Consider the following 18,727-nt stretch of genomic DNA (forward strand, 5'->3'; position numbering starts at 1 on the left):
CCTTGCGGTCGGAGGCCAAGCAGTTGCCATACCAGGCGGTGATGCAACCAGTCAGGATGCTCTCGATGGTGCAGCTGTAGAATTTTTTGAGGATCTGAGGACCCATGCCAAATCTTTTCAGTCTCCTGAGGGGGAATAGGCTTTGTCGTGCCCTCTTCACGACTGTCTTGGTGTGTTTGGACCATGATAGTTCGTTGGTGATGTGGACACCAAGGAACTTGAAGCTCCCATCGTTATGTTTGGAGGAAAAAGGGGTTATCTTGCAAGCCGAAGAACACCATCCCAACCGTGAAGCACGGGGGTGGCAGCATCATGCTGTGGGGGTGCTTTCCTGCAGGTGGGACTGGTGCACTTCACAAAATAGATGGCATCATGAGGAAGGAAAATGATGTGGATATATTGAAGCAACATCTCAAGACATCAGTCAGGAAGTTGTGGTGTCTAAGCAATTTATAACTTTGCTAACGTTTGCAAATGGTATCTTAGAGGATGTTGATTCAGCTTAGGGAAGCAGCTGGGGGACAGTTCTATCGGGGCACCCTAAAACAGAGGAAGTCTGTTGTGTGGAGTCATGGGATTGGTCTGTAGAGGAAACCACCCATATCATGTTAAAGATTATAAATACTTGGTTGGGACAAAGGAGGACAGAACACCATATTATTTTGGGTCCGTTGTTCTCCAGATGCCTGCAGATGTCTGTAAACTTACGCTGAAATCCTTTGAAATAATAAACCTTTATAATCAAAGTACAGTGTAAGCGGACTCCTTGTTCTCACAGCATAATTAGCATCATTATTTAGATACCACAAAGTCAAAGCTTGGTCGCAAATAGGTCTTCCAAATGGACAATGACCCCAAGCATACTTCCAAAGTTGTGGCAAAATGGCTTAAGGACAACAAAGTCAAGGTATTGGAGTGGCCATCACAAATCCCTGACCTCAATCCTATAGAAAATGTGTTGGCAGAACTGAAAAAGTGTGTGCGAGCAAGGAGGCCTACAAACCTGACTCAGTTACACCAGCTCTGTCAGGAGGAATGGGCCAACATTCACCCAACTTATTGTGGGAAGCTTGTGGAAGGCTACCCGAAATGTTTGACCCAAGTTAAAAACTGTAAGTGCAATGCTACCAAATCCTAATTGAGTGTATGTAAACTTCTGACCCACTGGGAATGTGATGAAATAAATAAAAGCTGAAATAAATCATTCTCTCTACTATTATTCTGACATTTCACATTCTTAAAATAAAGTGGTGATCCTAACTGACCTAAGACAGGGGATTTTTTCTAGGATTAAATGTCAGGAATTGTGAAAAACAGAGTTTAAATGTATTTGGCTACTGTATATGTGAGATTATAAATAAGGCGGGGGATAGCCTATATCTTATTTACAGGGAAAGCCTATCAGGCTAGAGTAATACAGTTCATTATGGGTCTCTTACAATGGTATAGCATTTCATTACTAGGCCTATTGTAGCATATTATGCGTCTCAACAGCTGTCATCTATATTTTAAACTATAGTACGGCAGGCCTAACACTAATATGTGAGAACAATATTTTTTGTTAAACAAATGTTCTATTTTGGCTTTATAATAAGGTTGGTAGCAACATGGAAAATCGTTGTGGAAATCTGTTGCAGCTCAAGTCGACTACAAAATCCACAATGCAATGCTCTCTATATGGGCTGGCTGGATAGCTATTGTAGCTAGCTAGCAAGCAAGCAAACGTAGCTACACATAATAATACCAAAGTCAATATCAGCATGTGAAGTAGCTAGTTAGCTGTAAAATCGCATAAACAAACTGCACTATCAATTTAGGTCTCTACAATCTTACCATGTTCAACCTGCAGATCATTCACAACGGCAGATATACTTTTAAGGAGATGGGAAACGTTGCCCATGCCACGTTAATGGACCACGCGGTGCATTCTGGGGGATTCTGGGACAAGGAGCGCTCTCCTTCAAGGAATGAATGGGAGTCTATTGGGCGCTAGCTCAAAAAACCAACATTAGCACGAATTTCGTCAACAAGAAGTACAACATTACAAATATTTTCCAAGATATGAGATTATTAACTTGCTATCTGTAATATCATATAGCTTTGGAATCGTGACATTACGTACTTTTGAGGAAAATAGGCACGTTTCTCGACATATACACCGATATTGAGAAGGGATTGCGTGACGATTAGCTTAGCAACCGCATTACGTAACATGACAACGTGAATGCGATTGGTCGACAGTCTGCTGGGTGGGGCGTTAAGCGTTCCTTTAGTCATTGGATTCCTATCTCCTTTCGATAATATCTCTGGCTACGGCACCATACAATGCATCCTGAACTAAAGAGGCAGACAAACAGGAAAAATGTGCTAGACCCTCCATTAAATTACACATTTCTCGAGGTAGGAATATCGCAAAAATATGATAAATAGCTAATTCGAGAGAAGTCATCGGCTAGTATTGAAATCTGACATGTATGATAGACGTTTTCGCGATCTAAAAGTCGTATTCCTATTAACTTCCAGGGTAGTGAGAGCGACTTTATCAAGGTGCTACGTAATACCGGCCGGATTTCTACCTGCTTGAACGCCAACAACTCAGATGCACACGAAAACATAAAATTACCCAGGAATCGATAGATCACTCAGAGATGCACAAAAACCAATATAACATTGAAAATGAGATGAACCTTTCCTTTAAGAAAGTGAAAGTGAAATACCGCTAGTAAACAGTTTTCTTGTTGGGTCGGTTATGGCCAGCAACGAATCCGTTTCCTCAAACCATTCTTAGGAGAACGGGATATGTGCGTAAAGAGAGAGTAGAAACGTGACGTCACGAAATTGCTTTCTACCCCCCCAAACTCGTTGGGTGAAGACGTTTCAGATTTTAATCGAATATAGAATTGAGGTCTCTCGTTTAATTTGACGAGCGTGTGTTGTGTTTCATAAAGAATATCCTTATAGAATGCAATTGAAGAACGTTGCATAGTATCATCATTCCAGGTTTGGAAAAAAGGAGGTAAGAGGTAGATCATTTCTAAGTAACGAATCCACACGGTGTTATTTCCGTTTAATTCATTCATTATGTTTCAATTACACGATTGGGCGAATTATAGATTTACAGAATGATCAGTGCATAAGTAGAATGTAGACGAATCATGCTGCGGGAATTGTACAATCGTTTGACTTGTTTATTGAGTCAGTCCAGCTGAAAATACCCCATCATTGTCGTAGGCTAGGCTCTGTTCTACCGTTACTCATCTGAAGGGCGCTGCTTTCTCCATTGACAGTAGTGCTCATCACGATGCGCCATTCTGCATCCTGCGCATCCTTTAAAATGAATAACAAATCTGAAAAACGTATCATATTGCATAGATTCGTGGTCTCATTTGTTTTCAATCTGGTGGTATAGGCCTATTTGGTGCAAAAATATATGCTGGGAAAATGCCCTTCATCCATACACCCTAAACCTATGAGTGTTGAACATGGCACATTTTGGATGGGCTATGATGACACAAATATTATTTCACTCGTCAAAATATGATTGTGATACCTGCAAATATTAGAAATATCCTTTATCACACTGTCAAGCTTTATTATAATAAATGAAAGATTATCTTGTGCAGGCTACAATGAATCTCTCCCTGACAACAAGGGCCTTATTCAGGAGGCTATCAGAATGTAGCCACAGAATATTATGCATAATCGAAGTAACACTGTTACCTCCCCATGCATTGGGCGCTCAAGGTTTTTCATATTTCATATCGATAGCCTACATACCGGTTTGTTGCTTGAATTAATATGAAGGAAATTATGGTGTTTATGATGCTAAAATGACACATGTCTTTGCTGAAATATTGATACAATGTAATATTCTTTTCAGGCTAATTTCCAAGGCGTTGAGTTTTAGTCTGAATAATATTTATTTCCAACTGGAGGAAAATATCAAATTGTGATGGCAGGTAAGAACAGTCTACATACAAGGATGGTATAGTAGTATAGTAGTAGAATATTTTGTAGAGTGTGACTTCTGTATTGAATATTGAATCATGCTACTCTTTGTAAGATATATAAGTTATTAGTAGTAAGTAGTTAATAAGCATGTTATTATCATGTATTATTATTATTATAGTACACAATGCTTAACCTGACTGCTTTAAGATAAATTGTGTGTTGATCATGTTGAATGCTTAGCTTATACTTTAACTATTACATTTACATTTGAGTCATTTAGCTCTTATCCAGAGTGACTTACAGTTAGTGAGTGCATACATTATTATTATTTTATTTTTTTCATACTGGCCCCCTGTGGGAACTATAATATTTTATCTTGGATTTAGTTGTAATTCAAGATTTGACTTCTAAGTAAGTTAAATGCTGAGCATCAATGTTATAAAGCCTCTTCATTTCATTCCCACAGAAAACAATTTCCCTCCCCTGCCTGGCTTCATCCGTCTGAAGCCGTGTTTCTATCAGGACTTCAACGAGATCCCAGATGTACACCGCTCCATGTGCAAGAAGCTCTACTACCTATGGATCTGTGAGTGTTTTGTGAGCATCCCAAATGGCACCCTATTCCCTATTTAGTGCACTACTTTTGACCAGGGCCCATAGGATTTTGGTCAAAAGTAGTGCACTACATAGGGAATAGGGTGCCATTTGGAAGACACCTGTGGTTAGAGACTGAGTCATCTGTGTCGGTTTCCCAGACGCAGATTAAGCAAGCCTTTATACACCATTTTCCATTGAGAATGCTTTTTTAGTCCAGAACTTTGCTTCATCTGGGTCTAGTCATCAAGTATTAGAGCTAATATTCTACGAGAGTTGGCGGTACTCAAGCAGTAGAAGATTAGAGATGCTGGTGCCGTACCGGGCAGCACCGGCCCATTTAACAAAGTCCTTTACTACTGTTTGGCCCTCTCTTTTCAGATTACTTTTTAACGTCTCACAAAACAATACGGGAAACAAACACAGGTATAGCAGGACGGTTGGTGTAGCTGGTTGGCAGCTCTTTAATAAGACTTTCAGGCATCCAGCCAAGAATTGTTACTTGACATGTTTTTTTCATCACAATCAACATTCCGCTAGTAAAATAGCCTCCCATCTCTATACCGTTGGCTTGACAACAAGAGATGAAAGTGTAGCTAATAGTTCAATGGTAAACTTTATACATGGATGATTGCGTAACTTTCATTCTCATTTGCATTTTATTTAGCATTATCGCTCAGGTTGGGGATTGTAAAAGTAAGTCCTGTGAAATATATGTTATAAATAATCCCAATAGGTAATCATTAGTTTGTGCCTCTTAGCCTAGTAGTCACTGTAATGTGTGTTGAATAGATGGCAATACAGAACATACACATGCCATAGCAATCAGACGTACCCTATACTCTATACCCTATACCCTATACCCTATACCCTATACCCTATACTCTATACTCTTTATAGTGTAGTATTTCTATTTGGGACGCGGTCCATAACTTGGTCGTGGAGATCTCTTCCCTATACCTCAGATGCTAAATCATAAAGCTACCTTTTACTGCCTCTGCAGACTCTCATACAAATCTGAAGCAACCAATTAAACTTTACTTTGCTAGATGAATCATCCAATAACAGACTGTGCTGTTGTACTGTAATTAGATAAGGTCCCCGTCCCAGACAATGTAATTGTACTGACATGAAATGGGGAAAAAAGTAACACAATGATCCTGTTTGTTAGGCACCAAACTGATGAAAACAGACTGAAACGACCTTTTTACATTTTTTATTTTATTTAACTAGGCAAGTCAGTTAAGAACAAATTCTTATTTACAATGACGGCCTACACCGGCCAAACCCAGACAGCGCTGGGCCAATTGTGCGCCGCCCTGTGGGACTCCCAATCACGGCCGGTTGTGATACAGCCTGGAATCGAACCAGGGGGTCTGTAGTGAAGCCTCAAGCACTGAGATGCAGTGCCTTAGACCACTGTGCCACTCGTGACTTGTCCAATAAGACACACTCATTTTCCATTTCCGTTGCATGCCCTAATGAACAACAGGCGTCATTGTAAATATTAATTTGTTTTTAATTGACCTGCCTGGTTAAATAAATTACATTTAAAAAACACGACCAATGCTACTGCATTCCAGATAATGCAAGGTCCACCATTAATATAGTTATTATTTGACCTTTTTTTCCATCTGTGATCATTACAGTGAACAGTGCCACCTTGGCGGTCAATCTGATTGGCTGCCTGGCGTGGATGTGCGGCGGGGGCGGAGCAATTAACTTTGGCATGGCCATTCTGTGGCTCATCCTGTTCACCCCCTGCTCCTACGTGTGCTGGTTCAGACCCATCTACAAGGCCTTCAAGTAAGTACACCCTTCTTCTGCCACCTGGGGGTGCGTTCAGTACGATTTAACGTTTGCCAACGTTTTGGTCGTTCAGCACAGTACCGTTTCTGTTGAATTAAACGTTGAACACCGTTTTGTTACATTAGATTTATATGCATGAGGCAGAGAGACAGTAAACACTTTCTTCAGGCTATTTCCCCCCAGATATACAGTAGTACAGGAGGTTGGTGGCACCTTAACTGGGGAGAACGGGCTCGTGGTAATGACTGGAGCGGAATCAGTGGAATGGCATCAAATACATCAAACACTTGTTTCCAGGTGGTTGATACCATTCCATTTGCTCCGTTCCGGCCATTATTATGAGCCGCTCTCCACGAAGTAGGTTCAAGCCTGGATTTCTGACTAGATTTACTTCTCTCCCCCCTGTAGGACTGACAGCTCGTTCAACTTCATGGCGTTCTTCTTCGTGTTCATGGCCCAGGTGGTGATCAGCATCATCCAGTGTATAGGGATCCCAGGCTGGGGGGTCTGGTAAGGATGGAGCCTGGGTCTCCCCTCTCTGAGTCTGGATCCGCTCAAAGTTTCTTCCTTCTAGGGAAGGGTTCTTCCATAGTTGCCTTGCCACTTCTCCTTGCTCTTTGGGGTTCTAGGCCGGGTTACTGTAAAACACTTTGTGACAACTGTTGATGTAAAAAAGGGCTATTCAATTTGATTGATTGATTGACCAGATTTTTCGGCCATAGCCTTACAGTTGACGGCGTTGTTATCATTATGAAACCCGGCCTTAGGACAGGCGTCGACTTCCTGTCAACTTGTTTTGGTTTTCTTCTTCTTCCTTCCTCCAGCGGCTGGCTGGCGACCATCACCTTCTTTAGCACCAATACAGGCTCTGCTGTAGTCATGCTGATCCCCACCATCATGTTCACTGCCATGGCTGTCCTCTCCTTCATCGGGCTCACCAAGGTACCATAGTACTATATACATTGACAATTTGTGTGTGTTTGTGTTTGTGTGTGTGTGTGTGTGTGTGTGTGTGTTTGTGTGCGTCTTTGTGTGCTACATACACTTCCACTTCGGCACTGCCTAGTACTAGGGCTGTTACGGTGACCGTGTTACAGCCACACCGGCTGTCACGAGTCATGAAGGCAGTCAAATTCCACGTTACCGTTTAGTCACGGTTATTAGGCTTCTCCGAGGTCTGATGCTGCTGATGGTCATTAGTAGCCTACCAAACTTGCTAACTGCCTGGTACTCAGCTCTCTATTGTCCCTCTAATCACTCTGACATCAATGCTAATGTTATCAAAAATCTAATCAAACACTTCATGAGAGTCCATAAGCTCATGTTGCGCAACATTTCAACAGGCTATGCAATTGCGTGAGAAAACAGAGTGATGGCCTCTATTAAAAAGAGGAGGATCCCTTCAGCTTTCTATAGGCTAGGCCTACTATATTTATTTCTCAACCTTCCTAATATTAAGCACATTGCTTCTCTTTAAAACAGGAGTATAGCCTACCTGGTTGGCATGAAAATAAACCACGGGTAAAAGCATCCTCCAGTCGCTATTTAAGTGCATAGATGACATGTATTTTTTCCCACTGCCCCTGTTTCAAGACAGGTGCATGATAATGGTCCATTCTAAATCAAAACAAATTTCAGACATACAGTACCAGTCAAAAGTTTGGACACACCTACTCATTCAAGTTTTTTATTTTTATTTTTATTTTTTACAATTTTCTACATTGTAGAATAATAGTGAAGACATCAAAACTATGAAATAACACATATGGAATCATGTAGTTAACAAAAAAGTATTAAACCAATCAAAATATATTTTAGATTTTAGATTCTTCAGAGTAGCCACCCTTTGCCTTTATGACAGCTTTGCTCACTCTTGGCATCAAAAACCATCAAGCGCTATGATGAAACTGGCTCTCATGAGGACCGCCACAGGAAAGGAAGACCCAGAGTAAACTCTGCTGCAGAGGATGAGTTCATTAGAGTTACCAGCCTCAGAAGAAACCACTACTAAAGGACACCAATAAGAAGAAGAGACTTGCTTGGGCCAAGAAACACGAGCAATGGACATTAGACCGGTGGAAATCTGTCCTTTGGTCTGCTGAGTCCAAATTTGAGGTTTTTGGTTCCAACCGCTGTGCCTTTGTGAGACGCAGAGTAGGTGAACGGATGATCTCCGCATGTGTGGTTCCCACCATGAAGTATGGAGGAGGAGGTGTGATGGTGTGGGGGTGCTTTGCTGGTGACACTGTCTGTGATTTATTTAGAATTCAAGGCACACTTAACCAGCATGGCTACCACAGCATTCTGCAGTGATACGCCATCCCATCTGGTTTGCGCTTAGTGGGACTATCATTTGTTTTTCAACAGGACAATGACCCAACACACCTCCAGGCTGTGTAAGGGCTATTTTACCAAGAAGGAGAGTGATGGAGTGCTGCATCAGATGACCTGTCCTCCACAATCACCCGACCTCAACCCAATTGAGATGGTTTGGGATGAGTTGGACCACAGAGTGAAGGAAAAGCAGCCAACAATGCAGAGGGTGGCTACTTTGAAGAATCTAAAATCTAAAATATATTTTGATTTGTTTAACACTTTTTGGGTTACTACATTATTCAATATGTGTTATTACATAGTTTTGATGTCTTCACTATTATTCTACAATGTAAAAAATAGTAAAAACAAAGAAAAACCCTTGAATGAGTAGGTGTGTCCAAACTTTTGACTGGTACTGTATATTATTTAGTATATGTAAAGACAAGATTAAATCAAGAATAGTCTGATGGGTGACAATATTAGCCTATCACTTGTGAATGATGCCCAGCATAAGAAACTGCCTTTTTTTGCGACTTTTTCTAATCATAGTCGCACACCTCATGTAGCCTAGCCCATAGGCCTATATGTTTTGATAAGGTTTGTATCACAACTAAAGTGGCCAAATAACTTCTTAAAATTAAGCACATTCATCCGCTTTACAAGGGGTTTAGAGCCTAACTGGCATACATAAGCAGCGCGTGAGTTTCAAGTTTGGGAAGATCATTTTCACCATAAAAATGCACCTTTATAATAAAAGCATTACATTTACATTTACATTTACATTTTAGTCATTTAGCAGACGCTCTTATCCAGAGCGACTTACAGTTAGTGAATACATATTTTATATATTTTTTTCATACTGGTCCCCCGTGGGAATCGAACCCACAACCCTGGCGTTGCAAACGCCATGCTCTATCAACTGAGCTACATCCCTGCCGGCCATTCCCTCCCCTACCCTGGACGACGCTAGGCCAATTGTGCGCCGCCCATGAGTCTCCCGGTCGCGGCCGGCTGCGACAGAGCCTGGATTCGAACCAGGATCTCTAGTGGCACAGCTAGCACTGCGATGCAGTGCCTTAGACCACTGCGCCACTCAGGAGACGAGTGGATAATTGCATTTGCGGTCACTTTTGATAATGGTGTTTTCCCGCTAATGGAACAGTCGCGCTTATAGCCTACTGCCATGTGCGCATTGCTGCGCTTATAATGTGAAGAAATAGCTGAATAGTTTATCAACATTTTAAGCCAAACGTTCTCATCTGTTGCGTCAGGCTCATTGCTTAAAACAGGTTTTTTTGATGCTAGTGGTTGTATTAATTTGGGATCTATCGCATCCCACAACTGTCCCAGACTATGATTGGAATATTTATTTCTCACACAGAATAGAATAGGTCAACTTTTGTACTATGGGGGATAGTAGATTGACATAGGCTAGTGCTTTTGCTGTTCGTTAGGCCTACTCATCTTGTTGGTTGACGAAAAGTAAATGTGGACAGTTCTTCCAATATCTTCAACATGCACCTCGGAATTGGATAAGGACGCGCGCAGTTGCGCCCCCGATGTGTCTGTCTTCACTTGTAGCCTGTGAGAAAGACCCGATCACGTGATGGAGCGCGCAGCACTCAGGGAGAAGTGCACAACCACCACTGGCCGCAAAAGGCATGGATACGGCCACACAAAGGGGATGCCGCCGTGAAATTCTAGGCATTATCAAGTGCTTGTCAAATTGTGAATGAGAGACTGATGAAGTGTTTGCAGCCTGCGCAGAAAAACTAAGCAGAGCTCATGCCTTTCAAGCAACTTTTTTCAAATCAACATTTGAGTCTCATCATGCAGCCTTACAATGTATTAAAAATCTAAACATATAGCCCAACGTTTGTAGAACAACTAAAGTTACATTAATAACTCTAAATTAAGCATATAGGAGTACCTATTTCTTTGTTAACCGCTCAACACAGAATAGCCGCATGTGCGCACTCCCTCAAACCATTTGGAGAAAATATCCTTTCTATTTTATTCAGCTTTGTTCAGTTGTATTCTTCATACTATAAAATAATACCACGGAATTCTAAGCCAATCTTGTCTGCTAAATGAACTAGTGTAGCCCACAGCCATATGGCATAGCCAGATCACGACCTAACATAAGGACAACTCAGAGTATGCTATTCTGTTCTTCTGAATTAGACTAGATTTTCTTCATATCATGCTTCTTTAGACCTGTCTAAACTAAATAATGGATTTATTGTGATGGTGTAGGCTATATTACATGGATTTATTATACTTTTTAAAATGTAGATGTTCCAAAGGTCTGCATCAGTGGCTTGTAGGATATGGGTGGAAGCCAGGAGATGCTAAATGTGTTTATGTTAATTAACGGTCAATTACTGTGAGACCGACAGCTTTAAGCGTCAGTTGTCAGAGCAGCTTACCGATCACTGCACCTGTACACAGCCATTCTGAAATTAGCCCACCCAACCTCATCCCCATATTGTTATTTATTTAGCTAATTTGCACCCCAGTATCTCTATTTGCACATCATCTTTTGCACATCTATCATTCCAGAATACGAAATTGTAACTATTTTGCACTATGGCCTATTTATTGCCTTACCTCCATAACTTACTACATTCGTACACACTGTATATATATTTTCTATTGTATTTTTGACTTTATGTTTTGTTTACCCCGGTATGTAACTCTGTGTTGTTGTTTTTTATCGCACTGCTTTGCTTTATCTTGGCCAGGTCGCAGTTGTAAATGAGAACTTGTTCTCAACTGGCTTACCTGGTTAAATAAAGGTTAAATAAAAAAAATAAAAACAGTCACCGGCTGACTAAAGTTCTTGACTGCCACAGACCTACCTAGCACTTTACGCTAAAGCTCTGTCTTGCACATTTCTCACTCTGACTAGAGTGTAATGGACTCTAGAAATATGTGCAATGTGGTTTCTGTGGATATGATTCAGCTGCGACAACAGTTTCCCATAACTACTACAGTACTTCTAGTACTGCTCTTCTCTGTCGAGGCCAATAGCAAACTGTCAAGTCAAACCCACAAATGTAACATCTTATCTTTCTGACCACATTTTCTTGGTTTACGTGGGAGTCGGCAGGAAATATAGCACATTTTTTTTACATCTGTTCGTCTTTGGCAAGCATCCTTTAGTGTCTTTGACCTGAAGAGGACAACAACTTGATGGGCTGCTATAGTCACAGGAGATCAGGGCCCACATTCATATAAAGTGTCTTAGAGTAGGAGGCCTGATCTAGGATCAGTTTTGCTTTTTAGGTCAGAATGAATAAAGATTACATGGAGAAGGGGAAGACCTGATCCCAGATCAGCACTGAAATATCACTCACATCTCAGGTGCTACAGACAGGTGAAAATGCTCTCTTCTGCTAACTCAGGCACATTTACACTTCATTGATGTGAACACTGAACTGTTAATTAATATCCCTGTTAAATAGATTCCATTAATATCCCTGACTCGTCCGCAATGTAGTCGATGGACAAATAATATTTATAGTCTGGCCTCTACGGTGTGTTACTCGCGGTAATATAAATGCAGTGCTGTGAAAAAGTATTTGCCCCTTTTCTAATTTTCTCTACTTTTGCATATTTGTGATACTGAATGTTATCAGATCTTCAACCAAAACCTAATATTAGATAAAGGGAACATAAGTGAACAAATAACACGACAATTACATACTTATTTCATGAACAAAGTTATGCAACACCCAATTCCCCTGTGTGAAAAAGTAATTGCCCCCTTACACTCAATAACTGGTTGTGCCACCTTTAGCTGCAATGACTCCATCCAAATGCTTCCTGAATGCTTCCTGATCAGTCTCTCACGTCGCTGTGGAGGAATTTTGGCCCACTCTTCCATGCAGAACTGCTTTAACTCAGTGACGTGTGGGTTTTAAAGCATGAACTGCTCGTTTCAAGTCCTGCCACAACATCTCATTTGGGATTAGGTCTGGACTTTGACTAGGCCATTCCAAAACTTCCAATTTGTTGCTTTTTAGCAATTTTCATGTAGAATTGATTGTGTGTTTTGGATCATTGTCTTGCTGCATGACCCAGCTGCGCTTCAGCTTCAGCTCACAGACGGATGGTCTGACATTCTCCTGTAGAATTCTCTGATACAGAGCAGAATTCATGGTTCCTTCTATTAAGGCAAGTCGTCCAGGTCCTGAGGCAGCAAAGCATCCCCAAACCATCACACCACCACCACCATGCTTGACCTTTGGTATGATGTTCTTACTGTGGAATGCAGAGTTTGGTTTACTGGAACCATGTCGTTCAAAAAGTTATACTTTTGAATCATCTGTCCATAGAACATTCTTCCAAGAGTCTTGATGATCATCCAGGTGCTTTTTGGCAAACTTGAGTCAACTTTTTGGACGAGATGGGTCCCATTATAACTGGCGAAAACCAAACACTGCATTCCACAGTAAGAACATCATACCAAAGGTCAAGCATGGTGGTGGTGGTGTGATGGTTTGGGGGATGCTTTGCTGCCTCAGGACCTGACGACTTGCCTTAATAGAAGGAACCATGAATTCTGCTCTGTATCAGAGAATTCTACAGGAGAATGTCAGACCATCCGTCTGTGAGCTGAAGCTGAAGCGCAGCTGGGTCATGCAGCAAGACAATGATCCAAAACACACAATCAAGTCTACATGAAAATAGCTAAAAAGCAACAAATTGGAAGTTTTGGAATGGCCAAGTCAAAGTCCAGACCTAATCCCAAATGAGATGTTGTGGCAGGACTTGAAACGAGCAGTTCATGCTTGAAAACCCACACGTCACTGAGTTAAAGCAGTTCTGCATGGAAGAGTGGGCCAAAATTCCTCCACAGCGACGTGAGAGACTGATCAACAACTACAGGAAGCATTTGGTTGGAGTCATTGCAGCTAAAGGTGGCACAACCAGTTATTGAGTGTAAGGGAGCAATTACTTTTTCACACAGGGGCATTGGGTGTTGCGTAACTTTGTTTATGAAATAAATATGTAATTGTTGTGTTATTTGTTCACTTATGTTCCCTTTATCTAATATTAGGTTTTGGTTGAAGATCTGATAACATTCAGTATCACAAATATGCAAAAGTAGAGAAAATTAGAAAGGGGGCAAATACTTTTTCACAGCACTGTATCTCTCTAACACCATCTCAATCGCTCCCTGACTCTCTCCAGGAAGCACAACATGTACCGTGGTACCGGAGCAGTATTCTATAAATCTCTCTCTCACACCATCTCTCAATCTGTCTCTCTCTTCAGGTGGAACAACGTAACACCAGGGACAACATGAGCAAAGACAGGACTCTTTCTTATGTTCCTCTGAATGAGCTGCAGTAGCATAACTCACTCTAACACCGTCTCCCTGACTCTCTCCAGGTGCACAACATGTACCGTGGCACTGGGGGCAGTATGAGTAAAGCCCAGGAGGAGTGGACCACCGGGGCCTGGAAGAACCCTCACGTCCAGCAGGCAGCGCAGCAGGCCGCTGTAGGGGTGGCGCAGGGAGCCATGCAGCAACAACAGCCCCAGTACTCACAGGCACCCACCTACAACTACGACGACCCGGGCATGTAGGGCAGGGTGGAGGTGAGGGTAGGAGACAGGGGGGAGTGTGGGGGGGGGGGGGGTGAGTCTGCTCTCTCGTCAACTCCTTATGGAATTGTCAGTTGGCATGAGAGCAGGAACAGAGTCACCCAGGCTAGGTGAGGGAGACACCCAGGCTAGGTGAGGGAGACACCCAGGCTAGGTGAGGGAATCACCCAGGCTAGGTGAGGGAGTCACCCAGGCTAGGTGAGGGAGACACCCAGGCTAGGTGAGGGAATCACCCAGGCTAGGTGAGGGAGTCACCCAGGCTAGGTGAGGGAGACACCCAGGCTAGGTGAGGGAGTCACCCAGGCTAGGTGAGGGAGTCACCCAGGCTAGGTGAGGGAGTCACCCAGGCTAGGTGAGGGAGTCACCCAGGCTAGGTGAGGGAGTCACCCAGGCTAGGTGAGGGAGACACCCAGGCTAGGTGAGGGAATCACCCAGGCTAGGTGAGGGAGTCACCCAGGCTAAGTGAGGGAGTCACCCAGGCTAGGTGAGGGAGTCACCCAGGCTAGGTGAGGGACAGACTGGACAGATGAAAAGGGATGATCATCAAATGAGAACCACAATTCACAATTACGGTGCCATTCAGATGATTCTTAGATACAAAAAAAAAAAAGATATAAATGAAAATGTGTCATACTGTTTTGATTTTGCTTCAAAGGTTTTCCTAAATGTAGGAATAATAATTTGACTGAACTCGGAACACCTATCTCCTAACGTGGACCAACACGCCAACCGGTGCACATAGTTATTACACATAGTAATAACAATAGTACACACAAGATGAATTGATCTGCTTCCGTGTGCCAGGACAGACACTACAACCCCCTGCACTGCCCTGCAATCACATTTACATTTTAGTTATTTAGCAGACGCTCTTATCCAGAGCTAATGCTCATTAGCTTCGAATAGAATAATACAACACAGTCTTACTAGAGCCAATGCCATGTTTAAAAAAAAAATAATATATATATATTGGTTTCAGTGAGTGATCTCATTGTAAGGGTGTTTATTTTATGGAAGACGCTTAGCACGAACTAGTACATCTCTTACATTTTAGCAGACGCTCTTATCCAGAGCAATTTACAGTAGTGAGCATACATTTTTGTACTGGTCCCCTTGTGGCAATTTGAACCCACAACCCTGGCATTGCAAGGCGCCATTCTCTACCAACTGAGCCACATGGGACCCGGTGTAGTAGGATTGTGATCTTTCGTCGTGTTTTTTGAGAAACAGTTAAAAAAAAATTTTTGCAGCGCTGTATTGTTGTCATGACAACATTATTTATTATTATTATTATTTACAACATGCCGAAAAAAAATCGTATTTAATCATATTTAAAAAGGATTGTCACAATTTTGTCCATGTTGAATTTTTGTTTTGTATTACTTAGATTCTCAGGAAAAAGGCGTGATAGCCTCTACCTTGTTTTACCTTTTTTTTTTGACATAAATTGACTTCTATTGTATTTCTATGTTTTTAGATCTTACCTAGTTGCTAGATAGCTACAGGTTAGTCTGTCTACAGTTGAAATACCAGATGTTCTGTTGGCGTCATCTCCCCGTCATTAACATTAGCCATATTAGAGAGGAGTTAAATTATTTCAGGTTATGGGGAGTGCATTTCGAGCGAACATGTTATTCTGTTGACTATAAGTGAAATAATTAACAGATGTTTAATAATAACCAATTTAAGCACAGTGTTAAGGTTTGCATAGGATGGAACATTCCAGATAAGTAAATGACTACTATAATCCAGTTAAGAATTTCGACTAGGTGAACCAAAATAGTTCTGTCTGTAAGGGGCAGAAGGGAATTATGGAACCAATGGAACATTTCCAAAACGTATTCTTAATTCCCCATTGAAGATACAGTATTTGCTGTTTGTAGATGGACAGATGTTAGATGTTATGAACGTTTATTCCCATTGGTCAATCCTCTCACTAATCCTTAAGGGAACCCTGTGAAGCAAATGCTAAATAAAAGACTACATTACCCATGGGGCAAAGCTGGTTGTAATGATGTCATCATTACATTATTTCAATCAGTTTTGCCTGCTGGGTAATTGTGGATTTTAACCTTTACAAGTGAGAACATCAAATGTGGCTGTTAACGTTAGTACATGAGCATAGATGTGATATGGTATATATAGAAAACATAGAATATTGTTAATACAAACATCTCATTTTATGAACTGAAACGGGAAGAAAATAACTGCCTAGCCTTTATTGATGTTTTCATTTAGAGATGGAACTACTGCATAGCTACATTTGACTGCAGTGGAAAAGGTTTTAGTCTCAAGAAGATAACTTTTAAAATGTAAAAGATGGATATTACAAAAAAATGTGTATACAATATTAGACTTGAAACAAATGTGAAGATGTGTACACCCGAATGTCAGTTATTTCAAAAACCTGTGAAATGTCTTCTTGTCTGATTGTGTGATGATGTTCAATATGATTTTCTTTTAAGTATTTTTTTCCTAAACATTTTTTGTTGTCGTTGTACAGACCTGGATTTTCCTGTATATGTTCTATGATGTATGTGAGGTAGAATGCAGCTCTGTTCTTTGTGTCTCCATGGTTACTGTTATTAGCGGTTTCTAAAGGCTTCTAACGTGTTTTTATTCATATTATCGTTGAATAATACTATTTTTTGTTGCTCAAACTGGAATTTCGACTCCGTGCTCGCTGTATCCACTTAAACATACTGGAGCAATATAAATATGAATTTACAGATCAACTTGTAACTATAAAATGATAAACCTCAGTGGAGCCCATGTTTGCAGTCTCAGTTTATATATAAAGCAGCATGTACCCTTGCCAGTAAAAGCAGAATAGGTCATGTCTGTAAAGTGATATATAGGCTGCTGATGATGATAGATTGTTAATATCGCACCAGCAAAATAACATAGTATACAGTATCTAATCCAGTAGCCTGTAAAATCCCTTTAGCCTGGCCTCTGTTCTGATGTCACTACGTTTCACCGTTGATAGTGAGACAGTGGTGAGCGCAGCATTCAGTCTGGTTTAACCAGGCTATAATCCTTTACGTTTACCGTGTCCATCTGTAGTAGTAACACGCTCTGTTAGGTTGACAGAAGCCTTGGTTCTTTACTGTGTATTATAGTACGTGCTACAGAACAAAACCAACGTTTCTGTGTGTCGTAAGTCGATAGGTGTGGTTTTGGTGAATTCGTGAGTCGGACCAGACCGTTGTGCCATGTTGTGTACACGAGGCACACAACAGTATGTTTGGTTTATTGATGTTAAATACAGCTGTGTCCAAGCTGACCCATTTACAAATGCTCTGTAGTCTTGTCTGAAATGGCACCCTATTCCCTATGTAGTGCACTACTTTAGACCAAAGTCCAATGCTCTGTGTACGTCCAAAATGGCACCCTATTCCCCCCTGTAGTGAACTACTTCTGGTGCACTACATAGGGAATACGATGCAATTTGAGACGCTGACCTCGTCTGGAATAGGGTGTGGTTTCAGGCGCACCCTTGGAGACGGTGAACTGCAGTCCATTTGACGGACAGCAGTCTTCCATATTAACGTGTTGATGTTGGGTCATGTATGTTGCTTCACAGCATTTGAAAGCCATTTCTCATTGATCCCCATCTACCTTCTGTATGGGTTTTAATATGTATCCTGTACTATAATAACATAGGTATAGATACGTAAATGACTTGAGGTGAGGTTCATGTTTAATAACGTTGCCATGGATAAATTTAGCACAGGTCTACACAGGCTAGGTGTACATGCTATGATCATATGGATATTAATGTTATATGATCGTTCAGGAGACTGTGTTTGAATTTTTATATTATTTTGATCTTTCCCTGATGGATAATAAACCGCCATTGTTGCATATTGTGTCACTGAGTGTTTTTTGTCAGCGGTAGAAAAAGTACCCAATTGTCATACTTGAGTAAAAGTTAAGATACCTTAATAGAAAATGACTCAAGTAAAAGTGAAAGTCAACCAGTAGAATACTACTTGAGTAAAATTCTAAAAGAATTTGGTTATTAAATATACTTAAGTATCAAAAAGTATAAATAATTTAAAAATCCTTATATTAAGCAAACCAGAAGGTACCATTAAAAAGAAAGAAGAAGACGTGGGATAGCCAGGGGCACAGCCAGGGGCACAGCCAGGGGCACACTCCAACACTCAGACATCATTTACAGATAGCCAGGGGCACAGCCAGGGGCACAGCCAGGGGCACACTCCAACACTCAGACATCATTTACAGATAGCCAGGGGCACACTCCAACACTCAGACATCATTTACAGATAGCCAGGGGCACACTCCAACACTCAGACATCATTTACAGATAGCCAGGGGCACACTCCAACACTCAGACATCATTTACAGATAGCCAGGGGCAACACTCCAACACTCAGACAGCATTTACAGATAGCCAGGGGCACACTCCAACACT

General features: G+C 41.3%; 1 protein-coding gene and 1 long non-coding RNA gene across 3 annotated transcripts; both read left to right on the top strand.

Annotated features, from left to right (window-relative positions):
* The first annotated feature begins 2,315 nt into the window (after positions 1 to 2,315).
* Positions 2,316 to 14,294, top strand: LOC121540680 (secretory carrier-associated membrane protein 5). Of its 2 annotated transcripts, none has more exons than XM_041849692.2 (7): positions 2,316 to 2,400; positions 3,881 to 3,959; positions 4,418 to 4,537; positions 6,195 to 6,351; positions 6,763 to 6,864; positions 7,179 to 7,296; positions 14,071 to 14,294. In XM_041849692.2, exons 2-7 carry the CDS (start codon positions 3,953 to 3,955, stop codon positions 14,266 to 14,268), a joined length of 702 nt encoding a protein of 233 aa, XP_041705626.1. In that variant the 5' UTR covers positions 2,316 to 2,400; positions 3,881 to 3,952; the 3' UTR covers positions 14,269 to 14,294. The 2 variants fall into 2 exon arrangements, with proteins under 2 accessions (XP_041705626.1, XP_041705625.1); XM_041849691.2 differs by lacking the exon at positions 2,316 to 2,400 and adding an exon at positions 2,440 to 3,016.
* A 25-nt stretch (positions 14,295 to 14,319) lies between these two features.
* LOC121540681 lies at positions 14,320 to 18,153 on the top strand. Its single transcript, XR_005995531.2, has 2 exons — positions 14,320 to 14,418; positions 14,485 to 18,153. It is a non-coding gene; the product is annotated as an uncharacterized LOC121540681 (long non-coding RNA).
* Positions 18,154 to 18,727: the final 574 nt, after the last annotated feature.

This window comes from Coregonus clupeaformis, unplaced genomic scaffold, assembly GCF_020615455.1.
Source record: "Coregonus clupeaformis isolate EN_2021a unplaced genomic scaffold, ASM2061545v1 scaf2043, whole genome shotgun sequence".
In the NCBI taxonomy this organism is placed as follows: domain Eukaryota; kingdom Metazoa; phylum Chordata; class Actinopteri; order Salmoniformes; family Salmonidae; genus Coregonus; species Coregonus clupeaformis.

Coding starts and splice junctions, on each gene's coding strand:
- LOC121540680 (XM_041849692.2), top strand. Junction 4,538..6,194: donor GCTCTACTACCTATGGATCT/GTGAGTGTTTTG, acceptor TGATCATTACAG/TGAACAGTGCCACCTTGGCG. Junction 6,352..6,762: donor CCCATCTACAAGGCCTTCAA/GTAAGTACACCC, acceptor TCCCCCCTGTAG/GACTGACAGCTCGTTCAACT.